Raw genomic sequence first — 27,286 nt, 5'->3', positions numbered from 1 at the left:
AATGCTATTTGTTAATACCGTAACTTTCCCATGCAGCTGCCCACAGGCAGCAACCTAAAATTGTTCAAAAATATCACTGTGTTTCTTTCACAGCAAACCTTCAGAAAAGAATGCCAGTAGATTAGAGGGTTTGCAAATATGTTTGCAGATTAGTTGGTCATATCTGCACATTTTCTAAAGAACAACAGTACACCCTGTAGCCACGGAGCCACGCTTATTCTGGGTGCAACGCTACTGGAGGCAGTGACGTAAGGCCAGGCATAAATCTGACAGTCTTTTCTGTGTCATGATAATTAATGATGTCAGAACACATATGGAGTGCAATTACAGTCAACAGGGGCGACTTTGAAGGAAATTGAATTTGTCTTTTTCCTTGCGCAGATGTCTAGAATTAATCCTCACGTTGCAGGAGATACATGGGGCAAAATAAATACACCAGGGCCCGGAGGGACTGGAAATTGTTTAAGAAGATCCTTACGCTTGCAGGAGGGCATGCCTGCGGTCCACTGGGTCCCGTTCCCTTTCCACACGCAGGTGATGATGCCCGGCCCCTCCAGCTGGTGCTCAGCTGAGCACTGGAAGGCAATGACCGTCCCCACGGCGGTGCCGTTGCCGTGAATGATCTCCAGTGTGCCAAGCTGGGGAGGAAATATGCGACTGCACTGCCCTGCAGAACAAAAACAAAGCGAAACAATGCAACACAAGAGCCACAAGCAAAGACTCACCTCAGTTTAAATCAGTCCAAGTTGCTGGGTAAAACAAAGAGCAGACCTCTGGCAGGGCAGCGCTGCCTGCTCTGCCAAGCACCCACCCAAGGCCAAAACCCGATCAGTGCCATTCAGTAGCCCCGCTGCTCTCATCCCAGCACAAAGGAAGCTGTAGTCATCCTGCAACAGTATCTACTTAGTCTGCTACATATTAAAAAATTAAAAAGGAAAAAAAAAATCAAAGTAAAAAAAAAAGCAAAAAGCCCCACCAAACTTACTCTGTGAGTGGCATGGTCTCCTACCGATTCCCACCTTGCTTGACTCCAAGTGTTTAATTAAGTACTCAGGCTGGCATCCTCCATGCAGGGAATATTCATAACACAGCCTCCCTGTGCAACCTTCCCAGGATCCTATGGCCTGATTGCATACCTCAGCCTTCCAGTCTCCTTGGCAGCACCTTTTCACAACCCTCCAGCATCTCCCTATCTCTGAAGCACCTCTGCTAACCTCGGCTGAAATGAGCCACCAGGTTCAAGGGCCATTGTACAGGGAGAGGTCACAGAGACAGACGTGCACCTACAGCATGGTTACATACATCTCCATTTTCAAGTTACAAGTTCTGCTTTATCCTTCATTTGTAGTACATTTTTCTTCCTTAGGCTTTTCTCTTTCTATTTTTTTGCAGTTCATACAGTCGTTCTTTGCATCATGAGCTGTTCTCCTCTCAGCAACCTATTGTCAGCCACTAGCCTTATACATTGAGCTTTATTGCCACAATATTCATTATTTCACATTAATTTTTAACATAAATTTTAATGATCAGTCATTAAGACAACAGATAATATCCTGCTGTACTTCAGAGACAACAACACTCGCATTTTCTCTGTTCCTGTGCACTGACAGAAGCTGGGGAAGGCTTTATATACCCCTTTTTAACAGTTACTAAATAGCAGCACTGCTTCTGCATCAGAATCCAAGCTCCTTATCTTTCAGCTGGCTTCCAGATGACTTCAGCAGGGCCACAGGCAGAGGCAATGGGATGGCACTTGTGAGGCCAGGGTTGCAAGCACCATGGTGGCACACACACACACACAAAAAGAAGGAAAATATGCTTTCCGCATGTACAAGTAAAAAGAAATTTAGAGCTTTAATAGCCTCCTTAAGAGCACTTGGACAGAGCTACACGTTGATATCAAATCTATTTCCTTTTTCATACCTAAAACCCCTCCTCATTAATTAACATTAAGCTGCTCCAATCAAGCCGCAGGAGCCAGGCGTACTGCCCGTCTTCAGTCTGTGCTCTTAAAAAACCCAACTCCCTGGAAAAAATGGAACCAAGGGAATCTCAGCGAAAGACCAAACAAAAGCCACAGTGACAATTACTTGTCTAATCTACTAAGTAAATATGCACTGAGCATTAGATTTTTAAAACATGCCTTCTGTAATTCCATGCAGATTATTTCTGTTTGTTTTGCCACCTCTTTCCGTTCCTCGCAGCAATTTGCCTCAACAAGAGCAAATATTTTCTGTCATTTCCCTTGATCCCCTGTCCTCCCCTCCCACATCCGATTCCTGGGACATGTGAGGTGTGTCACCTGCACAATCCTGCTCCTCACTTCAGCACATTACAAGTTCAGGCTTTCCTTTCCACCTGGATCATTCAGACACTTGCCGCGAAAAACCATCGGCATAAGCTGCAAAGTACCTACCTCTTTGCATTTTACAATTTCAAGGCTATTTTTAGGTACCAGATCACATACTTGGAGTTCATGTCAGTGACACTTCTAGCTGCAAGAGATGCAGAGAGTAATTCAGAACCAAATCTGAATCAAATTGCATTTGCTAAGCCTCCTAGACAGCCCTCATTAGACTCTTTCAGTAGATTTGCCAGTTTACCTAGAATCGTTATTCAGCCTCTTCTCTGCAAAGAACAGATAACCTAGCACTCAGCTTTTTCCTTCAGGACATATTTCATTTAATCCAGTGTTAACCATCCTGAGTGATAGGTGCAGCTGTAGCTGGTGCAGGTGCTCTTTGCCCTCTCCTGCGTTGTCCTTGCCCATAATGGTACAAGTAGAGTGATTAAAACCTCCAGATGTCGGTGACCTTGTCTGCATTATTCATGAGCCATGGATTTTAAAATATTTTCTTCACTTGAACACTGTAAAGATTTCCAGCTTTTCCTTAGCCAACGTCCCATTAAGCTGTGGCTATTTCCTTGCTTTGGTCAGGGCTGTAAGAGCATTATATCATCCTCAGGTGACATTCCTGGATGGATGTAATTGAGGCAGTAACTTCAAGACTCCTCTCGACAACATCTAATAAAAGACAATTTTGAAAGCTTCTATAGCTGGATTTACACAGAACCTTAGCCAAAAGTTCATCAACTATATTTCAAGCATCTGCATTTGGCTGTAGAAGAAATACCATTTCTTCTTCGAGATTTTCAACATAATTCCTTCCCACCAAAGTCTAAACATTAAAGGCATCACTACTTTCTCCTTTTTACAAGAGCTTTTATTGAAATGCATACATGGATTTTTGCCAGTATGAGTTTGTGAATTTTATCCAAGTTCAGATTTAACATCTCTGGATCAGATTTGCCCTAATTTTCATCAGCAAGAGTCTTCTAAGAATTAATTTGTAAGACCTGCTTGTAGCTCTAGCATCCCTTGCTATTAAGGATCTATAAAGTTCTTGAGGTTCCTCATTGCATTCACTTTTCTGCTAGGTTAATTTTATGGTTTAATTTCCAGAAAGCAATTGTTTCAGTGAGCTTCCATCCTCATACTTATATAAGCAGATGTGCTCTATAGGTTTATCCTTTGAATACTCTTCAGGTATGTGTATTTGACTAAACCTACCGCAATCAGGAATTTTTGTTTTCAGCTGAGGCCCACGTTTGAGGCTGCTGAAGTAAAACACAAGTACTGCATAAACGCTTGTGCTGGCCAGATTTACAGTTGGATTTATATTTATTTTCTAAACGTCTAGAAAAATATCACGTTCAGCTCTCGGGTTGCAGTAACTGTTAGTACATAGTAATGTAAGATCGAGAAAAAAAAACTAAATATTGCTCATGCAGCTTTTGCAATAACTGCATCTCAAATCCAACAGATTCACACTTGGCAGCCAGCACCTAAAGCTGGGAGGAATGCATGAGACATTGTCTATCAGCCATTTGTGAGTAGTTTACAATAAACATCAAAATTAATGATGTGTTTAGTTTTGATTAGCTTCATGGCATCACTCCTAGATTTGATACGTGTCTCCAGAGCCCAGCTCCCACTACTCCTAAGTTGTTCACCAGTCCCAGGCTGTGCTCTGCTTGCATTGTTAGATCCTGGCTACTACTCCTAAGCACAAGAAGAAAACTCATTTGCTGATACACCCCTATGAAGCAAAGGCTGAAAATCATTTTTCGATTTTGAACTCCAGCAGAAGCTGTGAAGACTCCTGCTTCTTCATTTGACTTGTTGAAAAGCATTCACAAAGCACCTCGTCCACACCGTGCACCACGCCAACACACAGCTTCAGCTGGGCTGAGCCGAGACCACCAGTAGCCATCCATCGGCCAGCGTGGCTGAGGGTGCCAGGAGCCAAATGCCTCAGAGGTGCTTGTGCATCCTGTAAAGCAAGAGCTGATTTCTTAGCTTGACTTCACACTAAGACGATACCCAGCGTTCGAAAAGAATCTCAGTCTGCTGCTGCTGTCTGACAGCACAGAAGAAGGGCATTAGCTGTAGCAAATAAACACATTATTTCGTACAACAAATAACTGCCCCCAAAGTCAAAACATCGAAGAGGAGCCTACTCTATAAATTCTTAATTCACATAAGCCACTGAGTCCAGAAAAAGCCAAATACATAATTTCCAAGCACTGAAAAATAGAGAGCAATGTAAGAATTAAGACACAATAATCCAAAATATCTCTTCTCATGCATAGCCAGGATTATCTGTATTGCAAAATCGATTTGTCAGGAAGAGTTACCATATGGTTTCATTGCCAGCAAGCTGCAGATTTATGTTTTGCTGATAAGGAAACAGAAATGAAAGAGTAAGTAAAGCACGCTTGCCCATTGTACATTTCCTGTGCTCCTTCTCCTTCCCTATAGCAAAACACCGAAAATGAAAATCAAATACATTGCATAAGTACACGTCAAAATGATCTAAAACATAGCAGTAATTACCTGAAAGCATTTTGTCAAGATAGCCAGCCGCTGTTTGTGCAGAAATAGAGCCATCCACGACTTCGCCTCATTATTCCCATACACACGTAACTCAAGCTTTTGTGTTGCTTATTGTTGACTATTTAATGCAACTAAAACACGCTGTAATAGCCAGATGCCAGAAAGAGACAGAACATTAGGTTCTACAAACCCTGAAGAAAACAAACAGGCTGATGATATTATTTCTGCAAGTCTATTTCCTTACAAAAGCACGCTTTAGAAATTACTGTCCCCGAAGTCACAAGCATGATGTTCAACATCCTCAGCAAGCTCACAGAAGAGCTCTTGGAAGAGCTCGCTATGTCAAAAGGAAAGAAAAAAAAGGCAGTTAGAACTGGGACGTGAAATAAAGCAGCCTCTCCCCCTCGGCCAGCAGCACGCCGCCTGCCTGTGCTGCCCAGGAGCCCTGCCGGGGCTGCGCTGCCAGCTGCATGAAGTGCTGCAGCAACAACGTGCTGCCACGAGGAGCTTATCCTGCCCCTAGGAGATTCAGACACTGGCGCGGCTTTTTAAGAACTTGCTGTTAAAGGTGACACCAACCCAGCAGTGACAGCGGGGAGCCCAGGCTTTGGAAGCTGCACAACTTGCAGCGGCCCCTTCATCATGCTGCAGGCACCGGGCAGCGCGCCCCCAAGGCTCCCTGCGGCTCGCCTGTCCCACAGAGCGACCTGCTTCAACAGCTTCTAACAGCAGCTCACATCAGCAAGCTCTGCAATGGAGCGGCTTGCCCTTTCCCATCTATTTCTCTGTTTTCTGAGTGTCGTGTTTAAAACGGAGCTGCTAGAAGCTGTTACACACCTGGAGGATGCCCCTCGGGCAGGCAGGGCCAGGCTCAGCTCCATGCTCACGGCTCGGTGGTGCCTCGGCCCAGCTGCAGTGACATGGGTGGGTGTCCCTGGGGCAGTGTCCCCAGGGCATGTGTTCTCAGAGCAGGCCTGCCAAGGGACCAGCACAACCGCAACAGCAAGGTGGCAAGGTGCCTGCAGGAGGCATCTATCTCTCGGAACGCAGTCCAAAAAGAAACACAACTGTTAGCAATACATGGGCCCTGCATCTGCCCGACTTCAGCATTTCCAAATTAAAATACTTCATATAAATTATTTTGGCTTTCTACTGGAAAATTAATTTTAAATTTGTGAAAGGGGGAAGCCCATTGCTGTTCATTCTCACAGGCCACCATCACCCACACATGGAAATGCTTTTTCAAAAAAGTTTGTTGTCCTGTTGATGAAGAGTTTCCATGCAGAGGAAGCAGGAAAGGATTTGAAGAAAGCTTCTGCTGGCTGCGTTCACACCTCGGTACTCAATGAGGTGCCTGCCCACACTTGTGGTGGTTAAATGAGGTGCCCAGCTGGAGACGGCTCTGCAGCATGACAGGACAGGGGCACCAACCAGCAGTACCTGGTGGGAGGAACAAGGGACACCAGAAGTGCTGAGCCATTTCTGGGTTCCGGGGCCATTTCGGTTTGGATCCCATCCTGCTGCACCTCACCTCTGACTGCACGCAGCAGGCAGTAAATCACTAAATCACCTTTCCAAGGATGCTGAGTTTGAGCAGGCGCTGGTGCTGTCCCCACGCAGCTGAGAGCTGCAGGATGCCTCCACTCCCTTAACGAAGGGCTGCCAATTAGTTATACTAGTTAATACACATACGGTTATATTAGCTATATAGCTGCAATCCCTACTTCCAGGTCTGACAACATACAGGAACGTATTGACCGCTACACAGTTCCTGACTGCTCAGGGCACCCTTCGGCAGGGAGGAGATGGTGAAGCCTACCTCAGGGTCTTGTCGTGCCTGCTAAGGGAGCAAAAATCATCAGGCAGCAGCAAACGTTTGGCTTCTGCCTCTGAGCAAGACCCTCACAATGCGCTCTGGCAGTCTCACATCCGCATCCTGCAGAACCCTGCACAGGCTGGTCCACATCTAAGCCAAACAAATTTGGTTCATCCCCATTTACAATACCGAGCCCTTTTCTTTCCTCCTTCACTCCCTCCCAGCATTTTTCATCTGGCTTTTTTGCCACTCGATGTAGCGAACAAGCCACGGCGAGATTTAGGAGTCAGCACTAACCACGTCGCAGCTCTGCTCTGAAATACTCCCCGTCTGCAGGGGCTGCCAGCAATTTTAATCCATGCAAAATCCAAGCCACATATCACTGAGATGCTAGATTAGGGTTTGCTGACAACATGCACAATCTGCTCCTATTTCCAACATAAATAATGTGCAGGATTGGTGTAAAGCGGTTCTTGTTTGTGTCTTCCATGGTGCTCTTTTAAGGGAGGATTTGTTCCAGTCACTGGACTGCCATCTCCATCATTGATTTTTTTTTTTTTTGCCAATTTACTTCAGTCAGGTTATTCTCATCTGGAGATTTTACCCTGGGATCTAGCAACAAGGAGGATACTGAGTATGTTTCTTATGGGAACAATTAATTGAGAAATAAGAACTCAATGAAAAATGAGGTATTTGATGAAGTCCCCAGTAAAGCAAGAACAGATGGGTTTTCTGCATGTTGTTAGTCTGTTTACCAACAGCACTGGAAAAGTAGGTTGTGACACTTCTGAAAAGTTAATATTGCAGCTTTCAGGAACGGGAACGATCCATTAAACCTGAAGTAAATTCAAAGCATTCATCCATTTACCTCTTCACCATTACTTCTATATTAAAAAAATAAAATAATAATTAAAAATCAAACAAAACAAAACAAACAAACAAAAAAAACCCACAAGCATCCCCTATAGAGCACACCAGAGTTATGTCTCAATGCAAGCAGTTCCCAAATAAAGATGACCCATGGAAGTACTGCCAGCAGCTGCTTTTGTGGCTGATTTTTTAGCAAACGGAGCTAATATTGCTGATGGGCTCCCCTCTTTGTTATTCCAAAGCAGATAATAAACGATGCATTTGCACGATGCACAGTTTGTGGCCTTGTTTCTAAAATAAAGACCCAATGGAGAATAAAATTAAGAGGAATAATTTGAAACAAGCTTTTCAGTTGTGCACCAGCCTAGACCCTGACCGCACCAGGTGCGCAGGCAGACCCACTGGGGCAGCCCAAAGCCCCCACGTCTGGGCATGAGGGGTCTGGCCCTCGCTGTGCTCATCTCCCAGGTCCAATGGCCCTGCTTCTTGCACAATAAGTGCTGGTATTTACAAGGACCAAAGTAACCGGCTACACAACAGCACACTAATCTACAGAGGGTCCTCAGCCCTCCCCACGCCCCGCTCTGCTGCCTTGGCCCCACTGTCCCCAGCCAGGCTCTGAGCCTCGTCCTTGCTGGCGAGGTGTTTCTGAGGGAGCAGTGGGCCGGAGAAGCCTGTAGGCTTATATTTTCAACTTGCATCATTACTTTTGCCCAGCGCTCATGAATAACCTCTCATTCATTAAACCTGTGCAGCCGACTGCAACACTTCTGCAGGCGGTGCAAAGCAGTACGTGGGCTCCATTAGCCAGGCACTGCATCTTCCACTGGCAACTGCCATGACCAGAAAAGTTAAATTTGTTCCTTGGCCATAGTAAAGGTAATCTATTATCCCAGAACAATGCTCAAAGCCTTTTTCAGCATCACAATAACTGCAAGAAAACAACCAACACACACTAAATAAAAATAAATAAGCACACTAAAGAAGGCCAGAAAAACCCAGATTTCAGCACTCAACTTGGTATTTAGCATCTTGCTGACATGGATCTGGTATCAATGGGAAAACACACAAGGTTTAGGAGCCGCCACTCCTCGGTGAGCCCTTCGCTGTGCCCATACAGATGCCCAGAGTGACAGAGAACCACCAACCGCTTACAGGAGTCAAACTTTCCAAACCCTCTCCTTACCACAACAGCCTCCCTTCTTACTGAGATAACCAAGATCCCAGGAGCACTGAGAGTCCTGTTAGTATTTATAAGCAGCTATATGCTCTTTACCTGCAAGTAAGTTACAGGCAGAAAAAAGATGGGTGAATGCAATAAATGGTGTGCTTGAACAGTGCCACCTTGGGCAGCACAGCAGAGCTGGCCCAAACCATTCCCATGGCAGGTTTTATGAGCAGAGATTGATGCTGCTGCAGTGGCAGAGCTGAGCACTTCTCACACAGGTATTGATTTTTACAGTGTTTCTGATGGGCATTTCTGGGCCCTGGAGAAGGCTCCGGGCACTTGTTTGTGGAAAACCAAATAGGGCAACCTGGCCCTTATGCCTGAGAGCACAAGCTCTGGTGGAATTGTCCTTGCTTTTGTTCCCTTTAAAATGCAGAAAGAAGAAAAATGTTGAAACTGTGTTGTCCAGCCAGTTCTAACACAAACACGTTATTAGCTCTGGACCTACCACTGGGGCCAGGAAAAGGCCATTCTGTCAGAACATGCTTCAGCTTTGTGGCTTTTCACCTACAAAATGGTTTAGCACCTCTGAGGAATCCTGTAAAACCATTTGTCTTTTTCTCTTTAGAGGAGATGAATTTTATTTTTTTTAAACACTTAAGTTCATCAATTTTATGTTTAACCTGAAAGCAAGCTGGTAACAAATTCAACATTTTCTGGCTTCCCTACATAATTATCAATGTTTTCTTGCCAAAATTAAATTAACTACATCTTCAGTAAACTGAGCAAGACTCAGATTTTACTGGTTTTTGCAGGTAAAGAAAGTAACACAGAGAAACCAGCAGCAGTTCTGTCCATTATGCTCCAGAGCTACAGCTTCAACACACAAGTCACCGGTGGGTGCTTCTGGTGGCCCTCAGTGGGCTGTGCAGACAAGGAGAGCAGGCAGAGCTCAGCTGGCAACCTCGACATCTCAAACAGGCACAGGGTGTGCAGTAGAAATTCTTATCTGAACACGCATGATGAAAAAACTGAGCACAAATAAGATGCCCTGGCAATATCAGGAATCCCCTGCTTTTAATACGGCTTTTGGTACATTTAATTTGCAATAGAAAGGGTAGAAACTCAGCACTTCATTGAAACGCTGCCAACTGGAGAAACCAAAAGAAAACCTTAGACCTACTTTCATGGGGAAAGGACAGGTCCATTCGGAGCCACGGGTGGATGAAGGACGCCCTGCCTTACATTTGGCCAGGGCAGAGGCTGCTCTCGCCCCTGTTGCACCCCGCAGGAGCCGGCTGCTGTGTCCCACAAGAAGGATGCGAGTGTCCCTGTGCATCCCCGCTAACCCGGGCACTACGAGAGCCCCACGCAGCACCCACAACAGACTATCTGCCTCTAACAGCTGCCCTGGTTTGTGCAAACACACTTAGGGTGGTGAATGTCGCTGATAAAAGCAGATGTCCCCTGATGAGGCGGCCTCTCACGTCCACACCATGTCTGCCTGCCAGTGACAACCTCTGTGCGCTGCCGAAATCCCTGCAGCCGGGGCGAGGAGCTCAGCATGGCACCGGTGCTGCCTTGGCCCAACGGTGCTGAAGCAGCGGCTGAGCTGGTCAGACCTGCCTCGGTCTCTGCAAAATCCACCCCAGAACGAAAGCCTAGGTGGACACTTCAGAGTGCTTACTGCAAACATGTTCAGTTTGGGCCAAAATCGACAAGATGTAAGAGTTGTTTGCACAGAGCACTTATTCAAAAAGATTATGAAAAATTTTCAAGCTTGTTTTTTTGAAGCCACTTTGTTGTTTTAAAACAAACCATTTAATACAGGTTTGTCTGTTCTCTTTCAGCTAAACACTCCAATATTGCAGCAATGCGGGTCAACCTGGAAAAACATTTTCCCTTCTGCTGTCCCAACTTGAAGCACAGTCCCTGGTTTCCCTACTGGTGACAATTCTGGCGCCACTTGCCCAGCCCCCTGGCAGCAGCTGTCACTCCTTTGCTCTCAGATGGCCTCAGCACAAGTGTCAGCATACGGGGCCAGATACAGCCCTCGCTGCCCAGCCCCGACCCCACTCAGGATCAGCACAGATGCCACAGCAACAAACAAACCGCATTGCTTTCTGCCCATCTCTTGGGCCTGCAGAGCCAGGGCATTTCCAGCCACCCTGCTAAACAAAACCAACCTGAATGCCAGTGAGCTTGCCTGCATTTGCTCCCCTTTGCTGTTCCTTACCAGGTTTGCTGCTTGAAGATGCTAAGAGCGCACCATGGAACAGTGACCTGCCATTCACAGCTGTCAGCAAGAATTGCTGCGAATAATTGATTTTTTTAGACACTGGTCTGCAAGACTTAGCAATAGCATGCAATTTATTATGGCGATAGAAATCATTCACGGACTGAGACACCAACAGATTTTAAAACCTCCTTAGCAGTTTTTATTGCTTGTCATTTTCCTTCCCTCCTTTTTGCTGCCGGGGTGGGCTTTGTGGTGCCAGGCTTCACACACAGCAGCAATGGAGCAGCAGAACAGCTTGGCCACAGCTGGGGGTGTGGAAGCCCTGCCCCAGCCCGCAGCAGCCCCGCCAGCACCGCGAAGATTAACAGTGCGAGTCGATGGGCACATCTGCCTGTGGCCTCCCTGGCCATCGGAATTAGCGGGAGATGACTTGAAGACGGATGGGGACACCAGCGTAAGGACAGGGAAGCCGTCCGCCGTGTTTACTTTTCTCCACTAAACCAGTAAATGATTGCAGGCCAGTTACACGCAGGATGGCCAGCACCTTAGGCACACGGACCAAAGGGCAGCAGCCCCGCTCGCACAAGACGTTCCGACCTGCCTCGGGCCTGCTCTGCCAGTGAGCTAGACGACAGACAGCTTTTGGAAGGCTTATGTGTTCAGGTAGCACACCAGGCAGGGATAGCCTAGGATTAAATAGAGGGAGAAACTTAGTTCCACCAGCCTGTATTCCAGTAACAGGCTGAATGCTACGGCTCCTCCTTGCCTGTACAAAACGGCTCCAGCTTTGTGGGGCCCCTTGTTGTGGAGGAAGGCAAAAGCGGCCCTCCCTGGCTGGGTACGCCTCGCGACCTGACCAGGCAGCAAAGCTCATAGTGCTGGAGAGCGCTGGGCATGCGGGGAGAAGCCCTCCTGTGCCTCATCCTGCTCCTCCACGTGAAGGCACATGTTTCTGCTCTCCTGAGCTGGGGGAACCAAACAACCAGACATGCCGTGCCCCCAGCACCTCCTCCTGTCACCCCAGCCCAGGGGCTCCCTCTGAATGCTGCTTCCAAGGCCCCACTTTCACTCAGGTTTTTACCCACCGTCTTTCCCCACACCTAGCCCAGCTCCTGTCCACATTGTCACTTCCCTAAACAATTCCCAAAGACCCTCCGCTTAGGAGACTCATACAGGTGCGTGGCACTGCGTTTGGCTTTATCTTATCCCGGAGATAAGGCCTCAGTAACCATTTACAACTACTTTAAAGGAAAAGCAAGCAGTTCACCTGTGTTTCCAGGAGCCGCTGTTGTTCCAACTGATGCTGACACCACCGTGCTGTGCTGCTGGGCCAGCCCCAGCGTTCCAGGCCCCACCAGCAAACACTGCTACATAAAGCAGGCCCCCACTCAGCCCGGCCTCCAGGACCCTCCACAGATACAGGAATTGATTTTATTTGGTGAGTGCTTGCTCATTCTGCAACTAGGGCATTTCTTACTGTCATCTCACAGCAAAACACAAAGCGAGCAGGGCAGGCTTCCACTGCGAATGCAAAATCATCTCCCTGTCACTCTTCGGATCCACGGAGCCAGTCTAAACTGCGCCACAGAGTAACACAGCTGCTTATCTGCAACTGCAGTTGAAAGACAGTGTGTCAATAAAATGCCTAAGTGAAAACAAGCTACTGTCCTACGTGCTGCCTTGTCCCTGTCAAATTATTGAAGGCAAAGCGCTGCGGTGCCAGGTGCGTTAAAAGGGAGCGGTAATCCTGACAAATGAGGTAAGTATCTCGTGCTAATTTCCACACAGTTAAAATTCCCTTTGTCGCAGAGTTTCAGATGTGCTGGGAGACGGCTTCCCACGGGAGCCCAGGGATCTCCCGGCCCTGCCACGCAGGGAGGAGCCAAGCCAGCAGCTTGGTCCCTCAGCTCCCCGGGCACACCGAACCCAGAGATCGCAGGGTTGTTTGGGTGGGTTTGGAGCTGACTTCTGATTTCTGAAACGTCAGTGTTCTGGGTCCAAGACATTCAGCTCACTCCATTCCCTAGCTGAAATTCATACGTGTTGACATAATTCATCTCTATAACCTAGGTAATTTAAGAGGCGCTTGGACAAAGTATTGGAGAGTACTACAGGGAACCGTCTTGCACTGTGGAGGACTGTGCTACACCACCTCATAACTCGTCTCCTTCTCTATTTCGCATCATTCTAGAGCTTTTATGACAAGCACAAAAATCAGTCTCTCAAAGCAATAACAATGCTTGGTCCAAACACAGAGCCACTAAGAGTAGCATCTTGCAGTACAGGAGATAAAGCCAATTAGCTGAAATTCTGCCACCGCCACTTCTTTTATTTAATAGAAGGTTTCACTTTGATCTCATGGGAGAAAAAGGAAGGAGAAATAAGCCTTTAAGAAATTACAAGCCCATCTACTCCAGGTTGTCTCACATCCTGCCCTGCAGAACGAAAATTCAGGATGATTTTCTTCCCCAGTTTAGAAACTGAGCTGCACCTTGGGATCACAGGAGCAAGCCGAGAACCTCCTCGCAACCCACGTGCAGAGTGGCAGTGCTCTCTGCTCTGAACAACAACTTTGCTTTTGTTTTCCTGGAAGAGCAGCCATAAGTTCTCGCGACACGTTTTCAGTTTCTGCACTAGCAAGGACACAAACTCACTGCAGAAAAAAGCAGCGTGTGCCAAAAGAACAGACACCATGGGTCACACCAAAGCTAAACCAGCCTGGTACTTCTGTCCCACCACGGCCACCCGGAGAAGAGTACAACCAAGCAAGTACCTAGCGATGCCTCCTCCAGCAAATCGCAGCTCAGGTCTGTCCTAAGCCAGAGGTGGTGTCTTTCCCCTAAATGGTGCCTGCTAGGTAACTTCTTGCAGGAATTTGTCTGGATGTAGCGTGCGCAGTTTCCTGTGGCGCGTCCCACAGGTTATTTGCAGCTTACCTCTGGCAACCTCTCTTCCCTCCTGGTTTGGGAAGGCAGAGGGATATGGCCAAACCACAACTACGAACAGCCCAGCAGCAAGAGGGCTACCAAGTTCTAACCTGGCATCATAGTTTCTGGCACATTTTGTATTTCTCTCCTATGTTACCTTTGTCTGTGGCTACACTGATGCATTTGCAGAAGCAGGTTGGTGTTTCTAGCAGCAGGTGCTGCCCCAATCTGGGGCAGAGCAGCCTTAAGAGCTGTAAGATTGCACTGGGGGCTGGGGGAAGAACCACAACACAAACCAAGGTGCCGTTCTAGACAAACAGGACTAGAGCCCCAGCTTCAGTGATGTAGAGACTGAAAATAATTACACGCCTTTACTACTCCTTCCTCCCTTTCCTATTCCACCCGATGAGCCCCTGCTATAATCTGAGCAGCTTCAGGGGCAGCAGCACCTCGGTAACAGCCCAGCGGCTGTGCTGCCCGCAGCTCTGCAGCCACGGGGCCGTCCCTGCCTCTGCTTGACAGTGCCCACAGGGCAGGAAACCGCTCAGTCACCACTTCGATGAGCATTTCAGAATTTCAGAGGCTTCTCCAGATAATATAATGGGCCTGGCAAGAGATGGTTGATGAGCATCTGTCCACGGTTAACGACTACAGCAAGGCAATGCTGTAATGATGCTGTGACAGCACAACAACCACAAGATGATAAGGAAAACATAAAAGCATCAGTATCATTTAAAAACACAACTGAAGAAGGCTTCTTCACAGCCTCGAGAGGCACCGGGACAGTTTGCTGCACTCTTCCCCTGCCCACGCTCCCGCTCTGCGCGTTTGCCTGTCTGCTAGCAGAGCACGAGAGCAGCACAGCGAGCGTCCCAGCGCCCACCTGCAGCCACAGCTGTTGCTTGGCTGTGACCGGGAGGTGGAAATGAGGCTGAGCTCGCTGCTTGCTTTGCAGTGCTCTGCTGAACCTTCCCCAGCAAAGGGTGGCAGTCCAGGAGGGACGGTGGGAGGGAGACACCAGCCCTCAGCAGGCAGGCAAGAGCAGGAAGAGTAGAGAATGCCTGAATGTCACAGCTGCATTGCAGGAAGCTGTCAGACCCTAAGTGTTATATGCATCAGGCTGTGCAATGAACATCTTTTAAATTCCTTCTCATTCATATATTTATTCAAATGGAAATCTTGCAACGCTTTCGTTCATCCCCTGCACAAGGAGCATGTGAAGGAGTTTGTCCACGTGACTTATTATTAGCACCCTGCCGGCCAGGTCCAGAAATTTTACTCAATCAAAGCAGCAAAGAAAAATGATCACCAATAACAACATGATAAATGAAAGGTGCTGTATAACAGTTGTCATCAGCTCTCTCTGGAGGTCACTTCTCCAGCAAACGCCGCTGCGTAAATAACGTGTCACATTTTAAATTAAGCATCCTGAGCAAGAGTTTAATTTAAAATTATATACCACGTAGCCATAATTTTAGCTATCCAAACCACTCAGATTTAACAGCAGCACATCCGGCTAGCTCAGTACACTTGGAGCAACAAACTGACATTCAGCCAAGGTGAAACCTGTGTGGATGGAAAAGGCCAGGACAGACCTCCACAGCAGTGGGCAAAGAGGCAGCGAGGGAGCTCGCAGGGAGCATGTGACCGGTGGGTCTGGCAAAAGTGCCTGTTGCGAGCATCTCTTCTGGCCCCACAATAGATGCAGACTTACATGCAGGTGTATCTGTGCCCTGGTCCTGTGCAGCCCCTTTTGACTCTAATCTGGCACCCACTAATAATAACTCCTGGTCCACATCACTGTTGCAGGTGGTTTGGGAAGGACAGTGTGAGCTGTCCTGGTTGGGAACACGGCCGAAGGACGACTGCCCCTAGCTAGCCCTGGCCTGAAAATAGGTTTCTCCCTTTCAGCTTCTCCACACAAAGCCTAAATAATCAGGTTCTTCAGTACAGGAAGAAACATCTCCTTACAGGTACTATAACAAACATAACGCCACATTCCCTTGTTCTGACTTCAAAAATACAGATGGTGAAAAATGCCCGTATGTGCTAGCTGTGGAGTACAGCGATCCAGCTTGACCCAGGTGTCAGGTTTGTGGGCATCCGAGGCATTAACTGAGGCTGAGATGCCAGTCTGCATGCCGGTTTTTTTTGGTAGATCCCACACTTCTGGGAGTTTTGCCACACGTCTGTATAGGGCAAGATTATTCCATGCAGGAAGAAGAAAGGCTGAGCACAACATGGGACGTGCCCTTCCAACCCATCTCGCCTGTGGGCACAGCCCAGCCCGAGGGGACGGTTTGACACAACAAATAAATGGAGCCCAACACACATGATTTTACACAAGCAAAAAAGTCAATAATTAGCGGCATTAGCAAAAATTAGAGAAACAGAGTCCACGCCTGTGTTTGAGTTGTTAATTCTGAGGGACGCTCCCCAGAACCTGTTCCATGTTTTTAAAAACGAACCGCTCTATTAAGTTCAAATTAAACGCGCAGTTAGGCACACTCAGCGGGTGCAATTTAAAGCATCGCTACACCATCAGCCCAAACACGTTTGCTCATTTCCATCAGCATCATAAAAACCGGGTCATCGATAAAGCCCGCCGGGACCGCGGGGGTGAACTCCATCACAGCTAGCTGGGTGCAGGGGGACGGGCTGCAGGGAGATGAGGTCCCCGGGCTCGAGAGGTGCTGAGCACTGCTGGTGCTGAAGGCAGGGAACTCTGCCTACACTGCCAGCTGCAGCAGACAGGGAGAGCCTGGGCAAGCAGGGCGGCACAGAGCTCCGGCAGGCTCCTCTTGCTTTACATTACCAGCTTCAGAGCTTGCCGGGGCTGCAAGCAGGCAGCTGCTGGAGCCCGATCCAGCACCGCCGTGGGCAGCAGGACCCCTCTGTGTCCCCCAGCCCCTGAAAGTTGCAGAGGTGACAGCCCAGGTGCAGCATGCGCGTCCCACCTGTGCTAGGGCCAGAGCCCCTTCGGCTCCTGTCGCCAGCAAGTTCACCGCTCCCAGCCCAGCCAAGGAGCTCTGGAAACGTGCTCCCCTGCCCAGGTTGGGCAACGACACTGGGGTGGAAGGGGGAAGAAGAGGAAGCAAGAGAGCTTTGATTCGTTTCCCATTCCGCCCCTCGGTGCATCACCCTATTAGAGCGGAACACCCGGGGCTCCATTTTCTCCCCGGGCCGTTTCACACCCGCCGGGAGGCTAGCTGGGCTCGGGGCCGGCAGCTCCCGGCAGCACAAACCGTGCCGAGCCGCTCCCTTCGGGTCGTGCTCCGGCGAGTGAGCTCCGAGCCCCGCGAACTCCCCCGGCTGCTGCCCAGCTCCGAGCCGCCGGCCCCATAAAGTCTCCCTTCTCTTGCCCAGCTCCGAGCCCCTTGCGAGCACGGCGGGGACCTCGCCACCCCCCGGGGTGCCCCCAGAGCTTGGGGGGTGCTGCGGGGAGGGGGCGGCTGAGGGGAGTCCACCCCTGCGGCAGCCGCAGCCCCTCGACGGGGGTTCCCGCAGCCTTCGGAGCGGGACAGGAGACCCCAAACCCCTCCCGGGGGTCCCGCCCCGTGCCCTAAAGGAGGGCCCGGCCGCATCCCTCCGTACCTGTGTAGCCGCGGGGGGGGCCGCCGCCGTCCCGCCCGGGCGCAGCGCTCCGCGGCACCTCCGGGCCCGGCGCCGTGGCTGCCGGCATGGCTGGGCTGAGCCGTGCCGTGCCGTGCCGTGCCGTGCCGAGCCGAGCCGAGCCGAGCCGAGCCGGCAGGTGCAGCCGTGCCCGCCTCCGCCGCCGGGGCCGGGCCGGGGGGAGGCGGTGTCCCGGGGGAGCCGCCGGCAGCCCGCCCCGCCCCGCCCCGAGGAGGAGGAGGAGGAAGGCGGGGTGAACCCCTGGGTGACACACAGCCACCCCCAGATCACCGGCATCTGACCCCAAACTCAGCCCCCACGGGGCTGTGCCATCGCTCCCAGCCCCGGCCCCGTGCCCCGCTGGCACGCCTGGCCCTAAGCCTGAGGGCAGGGAGCGGGGGCTCGGCCCCAGCCCAGCGCCCCCGGGCTGCTGACCCTGCCCGGGGCCCTGCCACAGCCGCGGGGCGTGAGAGGGCCCTGCTGCGGGAGCTCTGCAGGAAGGCGCTGAGCATATGGGCTGGGGCTATTAACGCTCGCTCCGCTTATTTTACCCTCTCATTATTATTTTTTTTTCCACATGGATTTAAAAAAAAAAGTCTGCAGGAGCAGATTGGGGAGATGAAATTCCAATATGCACCGAGCCCAGACAGACTGAGAGAGATCCGAGGCTCTGCTGGCAGCGCAAGCGGTGAGGGGCCGAACCCATGGGTATCATGGCTGCGCTGCGCCCGGGCACGCCGCCTTTTCCCCCGTGCTTAGCTGCCAGGGAGGCCGCAGAAACGCTGCGGATGTAGAGGGCTGCTATTTCCAGCTCTACAACTGAAACACAGGTTGTAAAAGTAATAGCCACGCTCTAGGAATTTCTTTTTTTTTTTTTTTTTGAAAATTCTGCAGCTTACAAATGAGGTCTGCATTTGCAGTAATGCCAAATACTCCGAAATCCACTTGAAGTCACCAGGAGCGATAGCTCCCACAGTCTACTCCTTCATGCCTGTGAAGCCAGAGGAATACTGAAGGCAGGCAAGTGCCTCAGCGATTTTCTCCTCCAGTCACCACTCCGAGAGCTGCTATTGCAGGGTCGCACACTCCATGTTACCGTGTTACAAGCCAGACCTCCTGTTACATGCACCTCCAGAAGCAAGCTCCAAAGCAGAATGTGAACCCTTCTCCCCTCCTGCTGGCAGCCAGTCTTTCTTCATAATGGAAAGCAAAGCTTTGCCATAACCCAGCAGGGTGGCAGGTCCTGAAAACACCTGCTGAGTGAGCCCCCCCAGCACGGAGCAGCCCTAGGGCTGTGGCTGGAGCCACCCGTGAGGTGACAGCTCGTGCTGCCACCAGCACAAGTCTTGCTGCTGATTTCAGTGGAGGTGGTGGCCAATTACACTGACCCAATTTCTGTAATGCTTAAAGTCCAGCTGTAATAAAAGGGAGTTTTGCCCAAGCAAGGTGTTGCCATCCACCTCTGAACAATGGCAACGTGATTGCACTTTGAGTGCCACCCCTCCCACGCAAATATGCTTTCAATTTAGTGACAAATCTCATCAGTATAATGGGAACACATACAGGAAATTAGGGGGGAAAGAAGGAAGAGCATGAAAGCTTCCATGCTGAATCCCAGTTTACTACAGCGGACCCCTTACTTAGCCTTCAGCACCACTGGAAGCCATGCAGCCCAACTAGACACTTGTTGCCTTTGTGTAGGGGTTGTTTGACTGCTGGATTTCACTAATCTGCCCTAAGGCACCGTCTTTCTTCTAATCCCAGTTATTAGGGCTGGCTCAAGGCTGCCAAGGGCACAAGACTGCTGAAGCAACACTCCCCGTGGCCTCGCTGCCTGCATAGCCCCAGGCTGCAGAGCCCGGCTGTAGGGACAAGCTCCCCAGCCCCCCGTGCCAGTTCCCCAGCCCTCCAGCAGCAGCAGGCTGAGCTCTGACACCTTCCTCCCCTGCAGCCAGCCCCCTGCCACCTCCTCCTCCTCCCTTTTTGCTGCAGAAGCTGCCTGGCTCCTGCTGAGCATCAGACCCTCATCCCTGAGGCAGCAAAACCGGGTTTCATCTACCTCGCTCAGAAGCTTTGACCAGGAGGTGTTGCTTGTTCTGTACCTCTCTAAAGGAAGGCCAGTAGCTCTCAGCCACAGGTTTCTGTTCTAATCAGATAACACATGCACAGGTGTTATTGCTGGAAAACCACCTCAGGCTCAGCAATTAGATTCCTGAAATAAAGTCTAGACCTTTTCAAATGGCAATGAAATCATCTGCTAGGTTGTAAGAAGTGTTAGTGGCCCCAGGGTGCTTATGAATCAGTGGCGTGCCCCTGCCAAGGGAGGTGGTTCCTCCTACGAGAGCAGCAGCAGCCCTGAGCACACAGCCTGCCTCAAAGCGTCACCCCTGAGCCTCTGCTGCAGACCACAACGTGCTCGAGATCTGGCACCTTTGCAAGAGCAGCAGGAGCCAGGCAATTTACCGCTGTTGTACTCAGCCCAAAAAGGGGAAGCAGAGCAGAGGCCCTGCTAGAAAACAGCCTCTAAGGAGGAGCCACGAGGGTCAGATCCTCCCCCGCGGAGAGGAGGCTGCTCACAGCCACAGGGCTGGAGGCACAGGGCACACCATCTCAGCAGACGGGACTTGGGAAGGATCAGAAAGGAAAAGCTGGAGGGAGAGGGTTATTAGGAGCAGGTAGGTATCCTTTTGGAAATATGAAGTTGCCTTTGAATGGGAAGAGTAGAAAATCCAGCACATTAGATGTGAACGGCACAAAAAGCAGGTCAAGGAGTAGAAGAGCAATTTGCAGAAAGCATCAAAATGAGTAGTAAATTTCTCCTCAAGTGCCCTACAAGCAGGAATTCTGCCAGAGAGCCTGTGGGGTCTTTGATCAGGATATGAAAGAAGCACTCAGAGAAGACAGGGTTATAGCAGAAAAGATAAATTAATTCTTTGCTTACTCGTGATGAAAACAGGGAGGGAAGCCAGAATCCCTCTTTGAAGGGACACACAAGATGGTCTGTAGATGGTAGATGATGCTGTGAACCACATAGGCAAAGAATGATAGCAGGTGGCATTCATCAAGTGGCCAAAAAACCCTCAAGATGAAGCAGGCACATTAATTTTTAAGCCTGATGCATAACATTTCACTTAAAATCTTCTCAATTAGCTAAGGCCTGAAATAGAGCACACAACACCAGCTTTTCAGAAGGATTTCCTTCAGATGAGGCCTCAGAAGCTATTGGCTGGTAAGCCTAAAATCTGCACCAGCATGATAGTAGGAAATGTTTTAGCAAATAAAATCAGTAAAAACATGAATACATTTAATATACTGGGGAAGAGTCAACATGACTTTTACAAATGGAATTAAGTTGTATCTCAAAAATCCTCTGGGGATGTTTAAAGAAGTCAACAGGACAGGATACAGGGAATATCTAGCTGATATTTTCTACCTGGATTTTCATAGAAGGGCTTTCAGCAAAACCTCTTCTCAAAGGACTGCAAGCAGCTAGGGCATAACAGGAAAGGATGTAGCCCTAACAGAAAAGTGATTAAAGATGGGAGATACAGAGCTGCTTTTCACAGCAAAGAGGCGTGATCAAGGGAACTCCTCTGAGTAAGGAAGACAGCATGCGGGGACCTGCGGCATCACTTGTGCCACAGGCCAAGCTGCATGCCCAGGCCAAACTCCAGGCCAAGCTGTCACAGCTCCTCCACCTGCTCCTGGGCTGCCACCAGCACAGGGCTGACAGCCAGGGGTCTGCTCACAGACTGCACCCAAAGCTCTACCTTCCTTCTGCCCAGGAACCCTGCGCTTCTCCCTGGGAGACGTGGGCAGATGTCGGAGAGGTGCTGGACTCAGGATGAGGCCGTAGCTCAGTAACTTGTATTTCCTTGTGCTGCTGCAAGGTACGGGGCAGTGACACGGGGTGGGGAAAGCACAGCAACATGCAGCTGTGTATATCCCACCAGAGCACTGCCTGAAAACGGTGAGTTAATGTGAAGAGGGGAGGGTTTTGTTCCCTCTGCAACAGAAAAGAATAAACACAGTGCAACAGCCAAGTGGCATCAATATACATGCAGTTTTGCCAGTAGCTTGGAAAAACAAACATTCTGAGAACAGCCATTTGTGTCTTCAGTACAAGATAAAATGTTACTGGGTGCACTCGCACGCAAGCCCTCTCCTTGAGCATTGTTCGGTGCTAATCAGCGCAGTTACAGTTAAGCAGACATGGCCTTACACGTTCATGTTTGGTTTGGGATTTGGTGCCTGTGGTAATCTGGCAGATGTCACACTTTCTTTCCCAGCTCAGTTTCTTAAAATTATAATAGAATTATCATTATTTGCTTTTTATTTTCCCATTTAAATTGTTTGTGCTGAGCCTAGGAATCAGAAAACAAAATAAATGGTAAGAACATGCAAATCCCCAGATCACAAACACGCACACTGCACAGCACCACAGGGCTCAACAGCCCTGAGCCCTGCTATGAATGTGCATGAGCGCACTGCAAACCAGCCTCAGCTGTTCCGAGCCTCCACATTCTGCATTTAAGCCCCAAAACCAGCATTTTAGCCTGTAGAGATGGTTTTAAGAGGCGTGGTATTGGAATAAACACACACAAAGTAAAAGGAAATAAATAACGGGGAATTCTTGGAGGAACTGGGAAAGAAGAGACAAAGCAAGTGTCTCGTTCAAAAGGAAAAAAATGAAAAAAAAGTGTCTGTGTGACACTTCCAGGCTTTCATCAGGACAGAGAAGTCAGAGGACAGTCCACAAAAAACTGCCTGACAGCAGGTTGCAGGGGATGCGACGGTGCCTCGATGAGGGATAAGAAAACAGCTCACCACAAGCAGGGTCCATCTGCTGGGAGCTGATGGCAGTTATCTGAGGAAGGGCTGAGCTGCCGAGCTGAGGAGCGTGGTACCTGCAGGGCAGATAGGAGGCCCATGGACACCATGCCTGGGGGGATGCAGCAGGCAGAAGCTGAAGAAGAAGTGGGTGAATTTCAGGTTCTCCCGCTCCTGGCTACTGGAAATTGGACACTGAAGAAGAGAACTATTTTCACTCCCATCAGGTTTCGAATGGAGCTAAACTCACACCAGGAACCCTTGCCTGAAATATACTATAAACCATGGGGCATCCAGATATCGGGGCACTCAGGCTGAGAGGCCAAGAGGGAGGCTTGATCTAACAAATAGGATATATATATATGTTTTATTCTTACATTTAATATCTAAATGTGAAAACAGTTCCAAAAACCAGAAGCTAGTTTAGAAGAAAAGATGCTGTGGGGCATTAAGTAGGCGGATTATATGGAGGAATAAAAATGCAAGCAAGCAGTGGGATTTTCCTCTCTAGTTAAGACCTAGAGCTCTTGGAAAGTAGATCTGCTGTGAAAATCAGAGCGCTGTTGATTTTAAACAAAAGCAGCTTTCTGCTGAAACACATCTCCCAGTGCCCTGGCATTACCAACAAGTAGCAGAATTCTCTGAGCAAGGGGGAGAAAGATTTGTTTCTCAGCGAGGATGACCCCTTCCCTCCTCATGGGCTACCAAAAATAGGCAGAAGAAATCAGTGACCTTGCTCAACGACACCTTGTGATCAATATTCAGAAGGGAGCTTGGCTTTCTGCATTAACCCCCCCAGCGAGGGTGCTTGTTCCTCAGCTGCTACCCCTCCTGCCTCGGGGCTGAGAGCACACGAGCAAATGTGGAGGGTTTAAGATGGAGAAGTTGCGAGGCACTGTGTGCGAGGCCAACAGGATATTGAGTCCCATGCCACAGACAGTTTTTATATAGGGTCACAATGTTATCAACAGGAGTGAGATTGTCTGTTTTAAAGTACACAAAGCAGAGAAAGCTGACAGGCCCATGAATAAACCCAAGGTTCAAGTGATAATTTTTAAATTATCCCACAGAAGATGGGGAAAGCTCACCCCTATTACATGTAAGTGAAAAAATATTCAGGTCAGCAAGAGTTTGGCTTCAGATCACAGCTGAATTTGAGCCTGTGCACCTTCAACATGCACAACATTTTTCACCAAGAAGGCTTCTAAGCAAAGGCATGAAGAACATTCCTGAGTGTACCTATTTTGTTTAAACTGAAACTAAATGCACACCTCTACATCCTGTTTTTTTTCTCTTCACAACAAAAATAGCCAGGACAGACACAACGTATACCTGAAAGTCCAAATTTATACCAGCAAGAACAAGTGCAGCAGTCATCACCTTTGCAGACTCGTTAAAAGAGTTATTTCTCCCCACAGGACTTGTCAATCTGATTTCACAGACAAGGAAAGTAATTATTAGGATATTTATGCTAATTTTATTTTCCCACCACAAACTAACCCCTGGAGTTACAGTCATCCAAAACACATTGTGTGATCTGGCAGCACCCCAAATCCTGCTGACTTACCTCCCATAATTAGTACCTTTACTTCATTGTATCCACTCAGTCTTTGTACCTTGATTCTCTGTGAAACCTCGGGTGCTTATTTTTAATGAGTACAGCCATGAAGAAAATATATTCCCGACACAAGTTATGAAGAGATATGTCAGCAGCTTCTGAAAGTGCAAGCTATACATTTGCTGGTGGCTGGAATAAGTCAAGTGGATCCACTCACTCTCCATTTATTACTCTGTATAAAATACAGTTACACTTTATGCAGGCAGCTTTATGCAGGCAGTTTTCTGTAATAACCATTTGTTAGAGCCTACCATGTAAGGGCACGAACAGGAGAGCTATAGCTTAAATATTTGGCCTGAAGCAAAAACCTCTTCTATTACTGATGTATGCTGTTGTTAGAGTTACCTGTATATTAAATTATATTAACAAGTGCTAATAAGTAAGCTGGACTCAAGTCCATCTAATTCAACCAAGAAGCATCTTCCCTCTAATAAAAAAAAGAACAGCAATCTTTCTGACACAAGTCTATCAGGAGCTCAGTTCACAGAAAATATTTCATTCTACAAGTGATGTCACCAAACCAGCTTACTTCGGCTTACTCAGAATTGCTGGGCTTTGGCTACAGCTCACCAACAGCTCCATTCTCATATAAACAGGCAGAGACAGCAAAAGAAGCTAGGATCAACTCCCTGGGCATAAATAAATGAAGTATCCTGCCTCAGCCAGCATAGAAACCCCATGAGGCTTCCTGCAGTCCCATGACTAACTGAACTACTGACCTTGATCTGGAAAACTCGGGGGAATACTGGGGGCTTTCCAGTGTGTACCAGGCCTTGCAAATGCTCACACTGGGCTGCACCTCTTTTTGCAAATGATAGATTCATTGCAGTCATAAATCCCAAATGTTTCCCAGTTCTCAGCTAGAGTGTGGTATGGAGAGGCAGCCAGGAGATACAACCCGTTCGTCAGGAGAAAACTCAAGTTATTAGTTCATTAGCAGCCATACAAGATCCCTTGTGCATGGTCAGCAAGCTTCTTTGGCCCTCTGATCACAGCTGCCTAAACTGATCCCTGCAGCCCCAAGAGTCAAATGGAACATGTTGACACCAGAGCAATATAATGTCATCTGCAAGCCATAACGCAGGCATGAATGAAATAGTAAAGAAATATTTAAACCTGAAAAAGGCAAAAAGGCTTGGAGAAGCTTGTCCATAGCCTCCAGCGAAATGTTCTCGAGTTTCAAGGAAAGCAGCAGTAGAAAACTCACCTTTTCCTGGTGTAGTGTTCTTGACCGCAGTCATGGTGGACACCCACAGGATCTCATAGTGCCAGCCTGAAAGACTGGGAGGACAGAAGCACATGAGAGAGAAAATAGCAAACAGTATCAGCTAAAACATGTAAAGCCATATAGATATATGTATATATATACACACACACATACACACTTAAAGCTAATAAAATTGGATAATAAAGCAAATGCTGAACTTGTCTGCAGAACTTTTCCCCCCCAAAAGGCAGGCCGGCCATCCTGGTAAAATGCTTAGCTGGCAGGAACGTTTCTTCCATGCCAGACATCTCAAGACTCTGAAATGGTTAAGAAATAATGCTGCCGTTGTCAAAAAAGACAGAACTGGCAGGAAGAAGTAGAAGTTATATTTCAGACAACACCAGAAAAATGAAAATTAGTGCCAGTGCGCAAGTTACAATGCTCCTCAGTGACCGGGGACACCAGGCAACACAGCTGTCAAGTGCTCGGACGTGTGGAACTGCACCGCCCCACCGACTGCAGGATCCCCGTCTCTTGGCCACAAAGGCAGAGAAAAGAAGGAATAAATATGTGAAATTGTACATGGTTTGCCAATTCATTTCCTATACTGGGGTTCAGGCCAACCACACTCTGCTACAGAGGTCACTGCCAGCTGGAGCTGGTTGAATAGCAAAGCACACAAACAAATATAAAAATATTTTCCTGAATTTGAAAAGCACTAAGTTCGGCTGGCCACAGCAGGCAGATGCTGCTGCTCCTGCTCGTGAGGGTTTCCCCAGACAGTCAAGGTCTGTGAAGCTCTCTGTAAATATGTGCAGTGTTCTTGAAGTTGTCCAAAAGCCTTTCCAGCAAAAATTGCAATCCGGAATATGTTATTCGCTGATTGTTAACTGGCACTGTAGCTTAACTGACACAAAAAAATGCATTATTAGTGACTAATAACATGACTAGCTTTAGTAACTATTTAAATGAGGGAGAATAAGATAAAAAAAAAACTTAGAAGTGAGAGAAGCACTCCCGTGTACAATTTGGGATTTTAAAGGAAATTATTTACACCTGTTTAAATTAGATTACAAATAACTTTAATCTATGGTATATTAAAATTGCAAGAGAGTTTTCCAAGCACAGCTAGCGATTTGGCTGCTGGAACACAACATTTTTTGGTTGTCTGTTTTGCTTTAGTCTTTAATATACTGCATTAAGTGAAAAGGCAGTAGAACTGTGTCCTATCTTTGGAGACTGTCCACAGTTGAGTGGTACATGAATACGTCCTAAAAATACCAAGAACTGGACACTTTCTGAGCTACTAAGTCAAAATGACAAACTTTCCATTTAAAAAGCGTGTATAGCCAAAGTAGCACATTCATCTTTCTTTCATCCTGTAGACACATGACTGACAAAGCTGAAGTTTTATGTGCTGAGATCCTGCACACAATTCCCCCTGCAGCCAGAATTTCTTGCCACTGAGTACTTCTTGTCCACAGAGTGAGCCCTTATGACAACGAAATCTGTGGAAACACCGTATGGCTTCATCCTTCCCAACAAATTGATTGCTGGGGCTCACACAGGTGGACCTGCTCTCACAGATCAGGAATCTAGTGAGCAATAACCTGGCTGGAAAAATGTATAAACAATGAAGCTTGCTAGAGTTCAAAAACCTGAATGGTTCCAAATCCGCATGAGAACTCAAATCCAAAAGATATGGTTTAAAATTACTAACGCCAAGATCACAAAACTTTGAGACTCCTAAGCTTGCTTTTTTATTTCTGCATGTGGTTGCTAAGTTCTGGTGTATTGTGGGTTGCATTCAGCTACAAATTCCCCCAGCACATTGCTCCGGGCAGGAGCCGGTTCACCGCAGTGCCCATCACAACACCGTCACCATCAGTGCCACCCTGTGCTGCTACATGATCAACACGGAAAAATTCATGCTGGCTTCTGGGCATGGATAAAATCCCAGTGTACTCTTCAGCCAACAACAAACGTGGTGCCTAATGGTACCATATGTTATCTCCTCTGGTGCTGGCCCATAAGAGATCAGGAGGGAGAACTGCTGACTGGCAGTGGCTTCATCTCAGGATGATTTATGATCACAGGCTGAG

At 48.3% G+C, this 27,286-nt stretch overlaps 1 protein-coding gene and 1 long non-coding RNA gene across 7 annotated transcripts in view; one reads left to right on the top strand and one right to left on the bottom strand.

Annotated features, from left to right (window-relative positions):
• Window positions 1-27,286, bottom strand: part of SUSD3 (sushi domain containing 3) — a 74,870-nt gene that overhangs the window by 15,290 nt on the left and 32,294 nt on the right. For 3 of the 6 annotated variants that reach the window (XM_083795976.1, XM_083795975.1, XM_083795977.1), the window contains 2 exons: window positions 25,185-25,258; window positions 479-667 (listed from right to left, as the gene is read on the bottom strand). In XM_083795976.1, coding sequence (XP_083652102.1) covers window positions 479-667; window positions 25,185-25,258 — 263 coding nt within the window. The other 3 variants (XM_083795979.1, XM_083795980.1, XM_083795978.1) reach the window with 3 other exon arrangements.
• On the top strand, window positions 17,787-19,079 carry LOC310880336. Its single transcript, XR_014571630.1, has 2 exons — window positions 17,787-18,217; window positions 18,424-19,079. It is a non-coding gene; the product is annotated as an uncharacterized lncRNA (long non-coding RNA).

This window comes from Anser anser (genome assembly GCF_964211835.1).
Source record: "Anser anser genome assembly, chromosome: 12".
Classification (NCBI taxonomy): domain Eukaryota; kingdom Metazoa; phylum Chordata; class Aves; order Anseriformes; family Anatidae; genus Anser; species Anser anser.
The sequence above is the reverse complement of the archived record's forward strand: the minus strand, read 5'-3'. Positions and strand labels throughout refer to the sequence as shown.